The sequence below is a fragment of the Phyllobates terribilis genome, unplaced genomic scaffold (genome assembly GCF_046119375.1).
Source record: "Phyllobates terribilis strain yellow unplaced genomic scaffold, ASM4611937v1 Scaffold_3__8_contigs__length_932513732, whole genome shotgun sequence".
NCBI classification, from domain to species: domain Eukaryota; kingdom Metazoa; phylum Chordata; class Amphibia; order Anura; family Dendrobatidae; genus Phyllobates; species Phyllobates terribilis.
In genome coordinates, this window is record NW_027362763.1 from 205,371,771 (window position 1) to 205,385,796 (window position 14,026).

The 14,026-nt window shown below is 40.3% G+C and overlaps 1 protein-coding gene across 2 annotated transcripts in view; it reads right to left on the bottom strand.

Moving 5' to 3' along the window:
- IWS1 (interacts with SUPT6H, CTD assembly factor 1) overlaps nucleotides 1–14,026 on the bottom strand; it is a 43,282-nt gene that overhangs the window by 11,361 nt on the left and 17,895 nt on the right. For both annotated transcript variants that reach the window (XM_073674579.1, XM_073674580.1), the window contains exons 6-10: nucleotides 12,546–12,652; nucleotides 10,864–11,014; nucleotides 3,219–3,301; nucleotides 381–510; nucleotides 146–263 (exon numbers count right to left, since the gene is read on the bottom strand). In XM_073674579.1, coding sequence (XP_073530680.1) covers nucleotides 146–263; nucleotides 381–510; nucleotides 3,219–3,301; nucleotides 10,864–11,014; nucleotides 12,546–12,652 — 589 coding nt within the window. The remainder of the gene's footprint in view (nucleotides 1–145; nucleotides 264–380; nucleotides 511–3,218; nucleotides 3,302–10,863; nucleotides 11,015–12,545; nucleotides 12,653–14,026) is intronic.

Genomic DNA, 14,026 nt, shown 5'->3' on the forward strand with positions numbered 1-14,026 from the left:
CTACAGGAAAAACAAATTGGGGCCAATTTATCAATCAGGCAAAGTGTTTCCCCCATTTTCTTTACTGCTTTTCCTCCTGTTTTTTTGCCCTTCTTTAAATACAGGTCTTTAATTTCACACAAAAAATAGATATTAATACACATACTTATCAGCTTGCCAGCGATATCTTTGTTCGGCCGGGACTCTTTCGGGTGTTTGTAGAGGTACATAACAGCTCTGCCAATGCCACTGTGTTTTAGCGTCTCCTGACTCACACTAGGAAGCTGGAGAAAAAATAATTTAACGTCACAAAAATGGCACAATAGACCAGATAGGCTTAATAAAGAGCAGAAAAATAAAGTGCTAGCAGGAAAGCCTTTGATGAGCTGGAGAATTCTCACCTCTTGAAGGATCTTAAGCAGTTCCTCTCGAATCTTTAGAGCAGGCAAGCTGCGGTCAGGAAGAGGGGAAAGCCATTCTTTTATGGCAGACATCACTCCGCTATCAATAAAGGTCTCTTTTAAATCTTGCCTATTATAGAAGGACACAAATTAGTAAGTCTCATACTTTAAGAAAGGAAAGCTTGAAATTATTTCATCATTGTCACAACACTTTCATAGACAGACATGAAGATCTAATTATTCTTCTAGCGAGAGAAAGCACATCTAAAGAACTGCAATGCAGAAAACTTGCTTACATTAAGTCTTTTTTTTCATAAATCAATATTACAAAGTTGCTTATTTTCATGTGTACTATGTCAAAGACACCTGCTTCTTTCTCCTGAACTAATCAATCACTCAAAATGTTCAATTCACGGGTAAAATCTGCCTTAATCAAATACAGATTTTCTATTACACATAAGAAATGAATGAAAGTTGCTCACAAAATTCTATGGAGAACTGTAAGGCTATGTTCACACAGGTTGTGTTTTGCTGTGTATTTTGCAGCAGATTTTTATTCTAATTTCAGCTGCGTCTGGCAGTACCAGCAAAGTATATGAGAAACCAGAATTCTCTGTTCTCACATGTTGCTTTTTGTTTGCTGTGTATTTTCTGCCTTGCTTGCGTATTTGGAAAATAGAGCATGTCACTTCTTTCAGTGTTTCAGCAGCAGAAAACGCACCTGTGTTTTTGCTGCATTAATTCACCCATAGAAAGCAATGGGTGGTCAAAAATACGGAGCAAAAAAACGCAACAAATATGCGTTTTTTTTTTTTTTTTTTTTTTACACAGCTGTTTTCCTGCCAGAGAATAACTTTTCTCTGGCAGGAAAACAGTTGCGTAAAAAAAGCGCATGTATGCTGCGTATTTTTGACCACCCATTACTTCCTATGGGTGAATTAATGCAGCAAATACGCAGCAAAAAAACACAGGTGTGTTTTCTGCGGCAGAAACACTGAAAGAGGTGACATGCTCGATTTTCCAAATACGCAAGCAAGGCAGAAAATACGCAGCAAACAAAAAGCAACATATGTTGTGAACAAAGAATTCTGGTTTCTCATAGACTTTGCTGGTACTGCCAGACGCAGCTGAAAATTTACATAAAAATCTGCAGCAAAACAATGTGTGTGAACATAGCCTTACTTTCCATAGAATTTTAAAAGAACCACCTGTCATATCTCAGTAATGGCAAAATCATGAACTGAGAGTGAAAGATCAATCCAGAAGAAGAAAAGAAGGAAAAAAAAAAAAAGTAAATTTCTCTGATGAAAATAAGCAACTCAAAATGTATCTTAAAGGGGTTATCCACTACTTTCATATTGATGCCCTATCCATAAGATAGGGAATCAATATGTGATTGGCTGGGGTCCCGCACGCAGCACCCCCGCCGATCAGCCATCATCTGTGCCGGCGGCCGCAAGTCCTTACCTGCGGTGCTTGGCCATCAAGTTGTAGTAGCCGGCACTTGTTACTGCACATCCGCTTCCCATTCAATTGATTGGGAGGCGGATGTGCAGTATCCCGCGGCGACTACTAAAGATAGACGGCCAAGCAACATAGGTATGGACTTCGGGCCGGCAGCCGATAACAGCTGATCGGCGGGGGTGCCGCGTAAAGGATAGGACATCAATGTGAAAGTAGTGGATAACTTCTTTAAGTGTATTGATTTACGAAATAAAAAGGACAGTTACTCTTAACATAATAAGGCTGAAATGAATAAAATGAGGCCGAGTATATATTTTTTTCCCATGTGCTCTGAAGAACCTTTGTATATTTATGTGGGTAAACCCAACTTAACGCCATGATACATTTTGAGCATTAACAAAAGTGCCTTAGGGTATGTGCACACGATGCAGAAATGCTCAGGATTTTTTCCTGAGCGTTTCTGCATCTCTCTGGCAGGAAAAAACGCATGCGGATTGTACATGCGTTTTCCTGCCAGGGACATGCGGAAATGAAGCGGTCTTCACTTTCATTTCCGCATGCGGGTTGACAAGCGCTTCCCAAGCGATTTTAGCATCACTTGGAAAGTGCTTGTCAACTTCACACTATATAAATCCATGCAGCCGGCATGGATTTATATAGTGTGTGATGTCAAAAAATAAAAAATAAATCTATACGTTACCATCTGATGGCCCCCGGTGTCCTGCTTCATCGGTCCCGGCTGCCGGCAGTGAAGACTGTAGGACCTTCCGACGTCAGCGTCACGTGACCCGTCACATGACTCTGACATCAGCGAAGGTCCTTCATTCAACCGCGAAGTGCGCGGGAAGCCGGCAGGACGCAGCGCGGGCCGTCAGAAGGTGAGAATATATATATTTTTTATTTTATTCTTTTTTTTTTAATGGTACCTGGGTCTGGATGAGAGTCCTCTCATCCACACCCGGGTACCATCCGCACATTAGACCGCATGAAAAGCGCATCAACATATACAGTGATGCGGATTCCATGCGGTCTAATGCAAGTCAATGGCGGCAAAAGAGCAGCGTTTCCGCAAAATTAATTGACATGCTGCGGATTTTTGACCGCAGCGTTTACGCTGCGGAAAAATCCGCATCATGGGCACAGCACATGCGGATTTCCATTGGGGAACATTGCTGCCCTTCTACCATGCGTTTTTCATGCGTTTCCGCAACTGCAAAAACGCCGCGGAAACGCATGAAAAACGCATCGTGTGAACTCAGCCTTAGAACATTTTCTTGCAGCTTTCCCGAGACCCACAGCAGTACACAGACTGCTGTAAAAGTCGTGTTTAAGTTTTGGGTCCCATACAATACCAGTATATTATATAGTGCTTACTTTTTTAAGTGCATCACTACAGTGGGGAGCAGTGTCAATTTCTTCAGTGCTGGCTTCTTGCTGGAGTTGAGATTTCTATCTTCCTGCAAAGAGAAAGAAAATACTTTCCAAAAACGTAGCAGTACTTCGCTTTCTGGTGATTGAAATAAACGTTAAAAAGGGGTTGTTAACTTTTATGGACTTTTTCTTAAATGCATATATTTTTGGCTAAAAGTAATTTTTGCAACTAAATTACATTCCTAATTTTGCACAGTTTGCCTTCTCTATCATCTACATTGAATTGATGGCTGCAGAATGCGTTAGTTGAGGATAGGTTAGTGAACTTGATCCGATGGTACAAAGGGAGAGTTTGTAACTTAACAGTCTACTTTTGAGCTCCTCTCAGCTAATGCAAAACCAAAGAGAACATCAAAGCCTGTGGAAGCAAAACGGTGCAAAATGTTTAATGAACTTTTAATTGTAAAAATTATTTTGTTGCCTCAACCACATGCATTTAACCCCTTAATAACATCTGACGTACTAATACGCGTCTGTGCCCTGGTACTTAAGAGCCAGACCCGTATTAGTACGTCATCGCGATCGCGCGCGCACACAGGCTGTGCGGGCGCGGTCGCCGCCGGGTGTCAGCTGATTGTCACAGCTGACACCCGGTACTATGTGCAGGGAGCGGTCCTGCACCGCTCCTAGCACATTAACCCCCGCGATGCTGCGATCGAAATCGATCGCGGCATTGCGGGGGCAAGGGGAGGTGATCGGCGATACTCACCTCCTCTTCCGGCTTCCAGCGCAGTCTGCAAAGGCTTCCCGGGTGTTGCCATGACGACCCGATGTCGTCATGACAACATCCGGGTCACCAGAGAGCAGGAAGATTGCTTGGACATGCGCAGTGCATCTCCAAGCAATCTTCACACTGTGCACTTCTGACAGCCTTCATGGCATAGGGATGGTGCTCCATTCCTGTGCCATGCAGGCGATCAGAAAAAAAAAGTGAAAGTCCCAGAGTGGGACAAAGTAATAAAGTGTATAAACTGTGTGAAAGTGGGAAAAAAAAAAAAAAAAAAAAAAAAAAAATGCGCAAAAATATTATAAAAAAATAAAAAAAATAATACACCAAAAATAAAAATATAATGTACCCATCAATAAATATTATTATAAAAAAATAAAAAAAAAACAATAAAAGTACACATATTTGGTATCGCCGCGTCCGGAACAACCTGACCTATAAAACTGTCCCACTAGTTAACCCCTTCAGTGAACACGGTTAAAAAAAAAAAAAAAAAAAAAAAAAAAAAACGAAGCAAAAAACAATGCTTTATCACCATACCGCCAAACAAAAAGTGGAATAACACGCGATCAAAAAGACGCATATAAATAAAAATGATACCGCTGAAAACGTCATCTCGTCCCGCAAAAAAACAAGCTGCCATACAGCTCCATCAGCCGAAAAATAAAAAAGTTATAGCTCTCAGAATAAAGCGATACTAAAAAATATTTTTTTCTATAAAATAGCTTTTATTGTGTATAAGCGCCAAAACATAGAAAAAAGATACAAATGTGGCACCGCTGTAAACGTACTGATCCGAAGAATAAAGCTCCCTCATCAATTTTACCACACGCGGAACAGAATAAAAAAAAAAAAAAAAAAAAACAATTCCTGAATTGTTGGTTTTTGTTTATTCTGCCTCCCAAAAATCGGAATAGAAAGCGATCAAAAAATGTCAAGTGCCTGAAAATGGCACCAATAACAACGTCAAGTCATCCCGCAAAAAACGAGCCGTCACATGACTGTCTGCCAAAATCTGGAAAAATTATAGCTCTCAAAATATGGTGATGCAAAAACTAGATTTTACAAAAAATGCGTCTTTTAGTGTGTGACAGCTGTCAGTCATAAAAACCCCATATGATTCTGGCATTGCTGTAATCACACCAACCCGAAGAATAAAGTCGTCTAATCACTTATACCGCACAAGGAACGGCGTCAAAAATAAACTCTTGGGTTAGGATGGGGCTAGGGTTGTGCTGGGGCTAGGGCTGGGGTTGGGATTTTTTTCAAAAGTAAGAAAAAAAGATGACGATATGGCGACTAGTGTTGAGAGCAAGTGCTCGCTACTTGAGTTTGCATCGGGTGCTCTGGTATGCATTGAGTATCGTGGGTATTTGAGTGACATGCTCGAGTCTCTGCCCCATATGCTTCGTGGCCAAAAAACTTTACGGGGATTGCCTGCCATGCACGAGCGATCCCCACATGTTTTTTTTTTGGGTGTGTAATAACCGTGAAACATGCGGAGCAGGGACTCGAGCATGTCACTCGAGCACACGCTGTACATGGTGCATACCTGAGTACCCGATGCAAACTCAAGTAGCGAGCACTTGCCCTCAAGAATAATGACAACTTATTCAATATGATGACCTAATGTAAACAAATTCTGTGCCGTACCTCTGGGTTCAAAATGTTCACTATACACCTTAATAAAATCCTTGAGGGGTATAGTTTCCAAAATGGGGACACTTGTGGGGGAGCTCCACTGTTTAGGCACATCACGGGCTCTCCAAACGCGACATGGTGTCCGCTAACAAATTGAATGGAAAATCGGCTCAAATTGTTAGCGGACGCCATGTTGCGTTTGGAGAGCCCCTGTGTGCCCAAACATTGGAGCTCCCCCACAAGTGACCCCATTTTGGAAACTAGACCCCCCAAGGCACCTATCTAGATGCATAGTGAGCACTTGGAACCCCCAGGTGCTTCACAAATTGATTCGTAAAAATGAAAAAGTGAAAAAAAACAAACACTTTTTCATTTTTAGGAATCAATTTGTGAAGCACCTGGGGTTCCAAGTGCTCACTATGAATCTAGATAGGTGCCTTGGGGGGTCTAGTTTCCAAAATGGGGTCACTTGTGGGGGAGCTCCAATGTTTGGGCACACAGGGACTCTCTAAATGCAACATGATATCCGCTAACAAATTGTCGGCTCAAATTGTTAGCGGATATCATGTTGCATTTGGAGAGTCCCTGTGTGCCCAAACATTGGAGCTCCCCCACAAGTGAACCCATTTTGGAAACTAGACCCCCCAAGGCACCTATCTAGATGCATAGTGAGCACTTGGAAACCCAGGTGCTTCACAAATTGATTCATAAAAATGAAAAAGTGTTTTTTTTTTCACTTTTTCATTATTACGAATCAATTTGTGAAGCACCTGGGGGTTCCAAGTGCTCACTATGCATCTAGAAAGGTGCCTTGGGGGGTCTAGTTTCCAAAATGGGGTCACTTGTGGGGGAGCTCCAAAGTTTGGGCACAGAGGGGCTCTCCAAACGCAATGTGGTGTCCGCTAACAATTTGAGCCGATTTTCCATTCAATTTGTTAGCGGATACCATGTTGCATTTAGAGAGTCCCTGTGTGCCCAAACATTGGAGCTCCCCCACAAGTGACCCCATTTTGGAAACTAGACCCCCCAAGGCACCTATCTAGATGCATAGTGAGCACTTGGAACCCCTAGGTGCTTCACAAATTGATTCGTAAAAATGAAAAAGTGTTTTTTTTTTCACTTTTTCATTATTACGAATCAATTTGTGAAGCACCTGGGGGTTCCAAGTGCTCACTATGCATCTAGAAAGGTGCCTTGGGGGGTCTAGTTTCCAAAATGGGGTCACTTGTGGGGGAGCTCCAAAGTTTGGGCACAGAGGGGCTCTCCAAACGCAATGTGGTGTCCGCTAACAATTTGAGCCGATTTTCCATTCAATTTGTTAGCGGATACCATGTTGCATTTAGAGAGTCCCTGTGTGCCCAAACATTGGAGCTCCCCCACAAGTGACCCCATTTTGGAAACTAGACCCCCCAAGGCACCTATCTAGATGCATAGTGAGCACTTGGAACCCCTAGGTGCTTCACAAATTGATTCGTAAAAATGAAAAAGTGTTTTTTTTTTCACTTTTTCATTTTTACGAATCAATTTGTGAAGCACCTGGGGGTTCCAAGTGCTCACTATGCATCTATAAAGGTGCCTTGGGGGGTCTAGTTTCCAAAATGGGGTCACTTGTGGGGGAGCTCCAAAGTTTGGGCACACAGGGGCTCTCCAAACACAACATGGCGTCCGCTAATTATTCAAGCAAATTTTACAATCAAAAAGTCAAATGGCGCTCCTTCCCTTCCGAGCGCCCAAACAGTGTTTCTTCCCCAAATATTGGGTATCTGCGTGCCCAGGGGAAATTGCACAACAAATTTTGGGGTCCATTTTTTCTTGTTACCCCTGTGAAAATAAAAAAAATTGGGTCTAAAGTAACATTTTTGTGAAAAAAGTTAAATGTTCATTTTTTTCTTCCACATTCAAAAAATTCCTGTGAAGCACCTGAAGGGTTAATAAAGTTCTTGAATGTGGTTTTGAGCACCTTGAGGGGTGCAGTTTTTAGAATGGTGTCACTTTTGGGTATTTTCTGTCATAAAGACCTCTCCAAGTGACTTCAAATGTGATGTGGTCCCTAAAAAAATGGTTTTGTAAATTTTGTTGGAAAAATGAGAAATCGCTGGTCAACTTTTAACCCTTATAGCTCCCTAACAAAAAAAAATTTTGGTTCCAAAATTGTGCTGATGTAAAGTAGACATGTGGGAAATGTTATTTATTAACTCTTTTGTGTGACATATCGCTCTGATTTCAGGGCTTAAAAATTCAAATTTTGAAAATTGCAAAATTTTCAAAATTTTCGCCAAATTTCCGTTTTTTTCACAAATAAACGCAAGTGATATCGAAGAAATTTTTCCACAATCATGAAGTACAATATGTCACGAAAAAACAATCTCAGAATCAGGGGGATCCGTTGAAGCGTTCCAGAGTAATTACCTCATAAAGTGACAGTGGTCAGAATTGTAAAAATTGGCCCGGTCATTAACGTGCAAACCACCCGCGGGGCTTAAGGGGTTAAGGAAAAAAAAATGTCCCCAGAGATAAACTAAACAATAAGTTTTAATTTCCTCCTAGGAGCCACACTTTCATTACAGTGGCAGCGCACCTTCATAACCTGCAGATTAACCCTATATCTAGCGTTATCAGACATTACAGGTTCCTTTTTATGCGCTTCAAGCTTTGATTTAAAGAATTGCATAAAAAAAAAAACACTTGTAGCAAAAATTGGGATGTGAGATTCCAGCCCCAAAATAGCCAGTAACATTAAATGTTGGCCGAACTCGGCAGGGCCAGCTAACCGTTTAATGTGTATAGGGGTACTCCGACCTTATCCTGAGGAAAGTAAGGATAATGCTTCTTAGATTTCAACATGCAGATCCTTTTGTTCTCAGGAAAATTAAACGATTACTATTCAGTACACACAGGGGTGGGGTGTCAAGAGGAATAGCTGAAGTCTATACTCTGTAACCAGCTTTAGGGCACAGTCAGACGGACGTATAAATTGTACCCAAATCAGCCTGCAATGCATGGACTGGCTGGCCAGTCTCCTGACCCCACGTGATGGATACATAGAAATATATATGCTGCTGTTACGCTCGGCTGAGCCGCTGGCCAGTCCGTACATTGCGGTACAATTTAAACGGCCGTCTGACAGCGCCCTTCGAGTCATGTATCCATTACCGCTTCTACAGACATCCTGCTGCACAGGGAGATCAACACTTTGCACAGAGAGCACAATTGTCTTGCAGTTCTAGGGAGTCAAAAATTGGATGAAGTTTGTATATTTTTATAGTGTTTTTGACACAAGTGTGACTGGGAAATTAAATTGCAATTAAAAATATATACAGCACTGAAAAATACATTGGCCTAAACATGAGACTGATTGCTTTTTTTAATCAAATTTTTTTATTGATTTTTATAAAGATTTATACAAAGGAAAAATAAGAAAAAAAAAATAGAAAAAAACAACAAAACAAACATTGGAGAAACACAGTTCTCCACCCCCCAACCTTAAGAAGCATTAAACAGGAGTTGTTTATGCATCTTGGCTCTGCAAAACCAGCATAATTAGATGAACAAATATTTGAGCATAGTAACAATAGTCAATCCAACTACATATAACTTGTGGAAGTACTAATAACATTTTAATTAATTTTAATTTTCAAAGAAGTTTAATTTGAGGCATCATATAAATGTAACTCAAAGCAAGCCGAGGCGAAATCTCCTCAGTTCCCTAGAGGTCAAACCAGAGACTTCAATCCATAGACCCCATATCTTGTCCAATTTAGATATAGCATCTCTTTTTAGGTATATGCCTTTTTCCAAATTTACTAGCCAGTTAATTTTATCAATAAATTCTGATATCATAGGCTCCTGATCTGCTATCCATTTTTGGGCTATCAATTTTCTTGCCATATATAACATACATGCCGCCGCAATTTTGCCGTACTCATCAATCGTCAGATCTTCAACATATCCCAATATACATACTAATGGTGAAAGCTCTACGCCAATTGAATAAACCCTGTTAATCATTGCTACAACACTCTTCCAAAAGGACACAAAGTTAGGACAGTTACACATTGTTTTGTTTCTTTGCAAGGTTTCCAGTTTAATTCTCGGAGTCAGTTTGCCCCATATTAATTTTCTAAACTCCTGACTGACTTTAAAGAAAAACCTCCGATTTATCCATATTGGGGAGTTATGTAGAACATACAGCAATTGTGGCATCCAGATCATTTTGACCAGGTTAGCACGGGCCACAACCGACAACGGTAACTTAGACCAGGCGCCTAGTTTACCTCTAAATTTAATTAAGACTGGATCAAGATTCAACTTCTCATAATCATTTATTTTTGCCGATATATTGATGCCTAAAATATTTAAACTCCGATGTGGAAGCATTCTCATCTGTATTATCCAATGGAAGTATGACTGATTTGCTCCAGTTTATCTTCAGACCAGAGTATTTTCCAAATGTTTCTATCGTTTCCATTGCCATACGAAGGGACTAAGAAGTTTTAGCCAGAAACAATAAAGTGTCATCAGCGTATAACACGACCTTCTCTTCACTATTCCCTCTACGAAACCCAACTATTCCTGGATGCTCCCTGATAACCGATGCCAGGGGTTCAATGGCCAGTGCAAAGAGCAGGGGGGACAATGGGCACCCCTGCCGCGTACCTCTACTCAGTCCAAAAGCCGGGGAGAGGTGTCCATTTACCCATATTCTAGCCATCGGCCTACCATACAGCAATTTAACCCATGATATAAAACTAGGTCCTATACCAAACTTTTCCAACACTGCCCATAAATATTCCCACTCAAAAGAATTGAACACCTTAGCGGTGTCCATAGAACATACAGCTCTATCCCCATCACCATCCACCGGCAATTGAAGATTAAGAAACAATCTCCGGATATTAACAGCTGTGGATCTAGCAGGCATGAAGCCTGACTGCTCAGTATGGATAACTGTAGAAATTACTGTATTCAATCTAGACGCCAGAACCTTCGCAATAGTTTTAACATCAGTTGACAATACAAATATGGGCCTGTATGAGTCAGGGATTAAAGGGTCTTTACCTGGCTTAGGTATGACAACTATCACCACCTCTTGTGTTAGCTGAATTTCAATGCAATAATATATAGACATTTACTTTCTCTCATGCAATAAATAGTACAGAGCCAGCAACATCAGTGAGAGTTTCAACAATTAACAATAAAAGATTCAGTTATTAAACGTACCTCTGCGGCTTCATTCATTTTCATTATCATAGCATTCACTACGTCATCGGCATCACTAATGAAAGTGCCACCATCCCGATTCCGCCGCCTCTTACCGCTCATGCTCTTCTTTTTCTCTAACATAATATCAAAGTCCGACTTAAAATCTGTCCTGAAAGAATAAAACAGAAGAAAATGTAAGAGTTCAAGCACTATATATTTCATTAAATAATTTCAGTATTTAAGATTGTATTTTGTAAGTTTTTGAGAGTGCTTTTTCTACAATTTCCAAAGCTGCAGTGCAGAACATGAATGGAAGAAATGTCAGAAAACTGTTGAAGATTCCTTCATTTCTAAATCAGGAACTCACGTATTAGAATATTATCGCTGTAAGACCTAAATAATGTGTCTGAAAAAAGTGCTATGTTTTCTGCATAGGAACGTTCAACACATGCAGATTTGTCGGATTTTAATCTGATGCGTGAACATGTCCTAAATCTCACATCTTTGTGAACCTTGGGTTTTTGGTCATTAGTATATGGGGCTGCAAATTACATTCTACATAAAGCCTTATAATACATTATTAAAAGTAGCAATAACAAACTAAGAAATGTGTTCATCATGGTCCCAGATCAGGTAACAGTCCAATATCATGATGCAACTCAACAATGACTGATTAAAATTGTGCCACATTACACACTACTACTCCCTAATATACTTAGAGCCTAGAGAAAATGGAGTGGGACACCCAACAAATCAAAATATAGAACAAAAAAATGTTATATTTAAAAACACTTTTATTAAGTAGAAAGATTAAAAAAATTATATACATGTATAGCAATAATAGAAAAGGTCATACAGGGTAGGAAATACACAAACAGCAGATACGGCAATCTATATGTGGGTCCCCCGGGAGCAAGGTACAATAATCCCATCAAAATATAAGTAATTCATGGAGCAATTGGAATAATATATACACAATGTATACCATTGTAGGGCATTTGTGCAAGCTCAAAATCTAATGGCAAGGGAAAGGTGGCCACTGCTCAAGTAAGAGAAAAAATGGCCAAAATAGAAAAACAGTTCGAAGTGTGAAACTCACCCATGGGGACTGAGGTAACCACGTCGCCGTACAGCAGCCCCGACGCGCGTTTCGCATGGCTTCCTATTATTGCTATACATATATATAATTTTTTTAATCTTTCTACTTAATAAAAGTGTTTTTAAATATAACATTTTTTTGTTCTATATTTTGATTTGTTGGGTGTCCCACTCCATTTTCTCTAGGCTCTATGTTTGATTAAGGAGTACCCTGTTTAATGATTACTACGTACCATGGTGTTTGGTCCAATTGTTTGTCATTCCCTAATATACTTCTAGCACTGAATCTCTCTCAATCAAATAGGTGCCGTCTAACATGGAGTAAATAGAAAACTACATTTCCCGCTGCTTCTGTGAGCCACCTGTAAATAGATTTACTTAGTTGTGCCTGTAAAGATACTCTACTGGGACATTTACAGGATAAACTAAATTTAATTCTGGTATTAAATTTAGACAACACAGCAGCAGCCACCTTTTCTTTGCTGCACGGGGGCCCTGGAAATATAGTTTCTCCGAAGTAGACCAATATTTTAATAGTTTGTGCTTTATGATGAGCAATTACCTTTCCAAGGTAGTATAGAATAAAATGAAAAAGTTCTTACATTTTACCAGATTTTATATCCATGTCAGAGTCAGAATCTTCATCTGCATTTGCTGTTAGCATGAGAGCTGCCGGCTTTGCTCCTTCCAAATCCTCTTGGTTAAAACCCTGTGTGCAGAAGACCATACAAAGATATATGGGTCACTACCTTTAGATCTTATAACCCACGGCTCCTGCACCCGCCTCTGGGTCTGCGATTCCCGGGCCCATCCGCCCGCCTCCAGGTCTGTAAATGACAGCTCACTGCTGAGATTTCAAACAGAGGAGGCCGGTCATTCATAGACCAGAGGCATGCAGAGGTCGGAGAACCACAGACAGGCAGGAGAAGGCCCAGTGTACAGTCCAGACCCTGTGCACCGAAATCTAATTAGCAGAAAACTTCATATGCGGATTAAAGAATAACCACAAAGCAGATTTCTTCAAATGTATCAATGTAATCAGTATTACAGCCATGTCTACTTTACATTTCAAAATTGTGCTGACAGGTTCCATTTAAGATTTATATTAAATTACCTAGGTCAGAAAAATATTAAAGAGGTTGTTAGTTTTTAATACATCAAATGCTTGTTCCCATTAAAATAAAAAGCTGCTGATAGTGTTTTTGACTTTGCAAGAGCATTGGACACCATCCCACATTGACATCTTATGGGTAAATAAAGGGCTATCGGCTCAGAAAGTAAGGTTTGTAATTGGAATGAAAACGGGCTCAAAAACCACCTCCAGAGTGTTGTGGTGAATCAGTGCTACTCTGACTGATCTCTGGTTATATGTGGTGTAACCCAAGATCCAGCTCTGGGTACACTATTACTCATCGTATTAATGATACTCAACAGGTTTAGTAGTGTTAATATTTTTTGTAGATGACAAAACTATGTAGTACAGTGCACTCTACAGAAGATGTTCATAAGGTTAATTAGACAGATGAGGTTCAATGTAGAGAAATGCAAAGTTGTGTGCCTGGGCACTAATAATATGTGGGCATCAGATGTTCTAGGTAGAGTAAATCTAGAAGAGTCACTTGTAGAGAAGGATCTGGTTGTACTTGCAGATCACAGTCTAAATAACAGCATGTGCTGTGAGTCAGCTGCTTCTAAAGCCAGCAGGATATCATGTATTAAAAGAGGCATGGACTTGTGGGATAGTGACAGGATATCAGCACTTTACAAAGAATTAATGCAACCTCATCTGGAATATGCAGTTCAGGTCTTGTCTCCAGTTCACTGAAAGGATGATATGGAGTTAGAAAAACACAAAGAAGAGCCACAAAGCCGATACGGGGCATGGAGGATCTTAGTTATGAGGAAAGATTAAAATAATTTAGTCTTAAGAAGAGACGTCCAAAGGGGAACATGATCAACTGGTACACGTACATACAGTAAGTGGCCCATACAAAAAGTATGGTCAAAAGTGGTTTCATGTAAAATCCTCTCAAAAAACAAGGAGGTGCTCCTTTGATTTGGAGAAAGAAAGACTTAAAGAAGT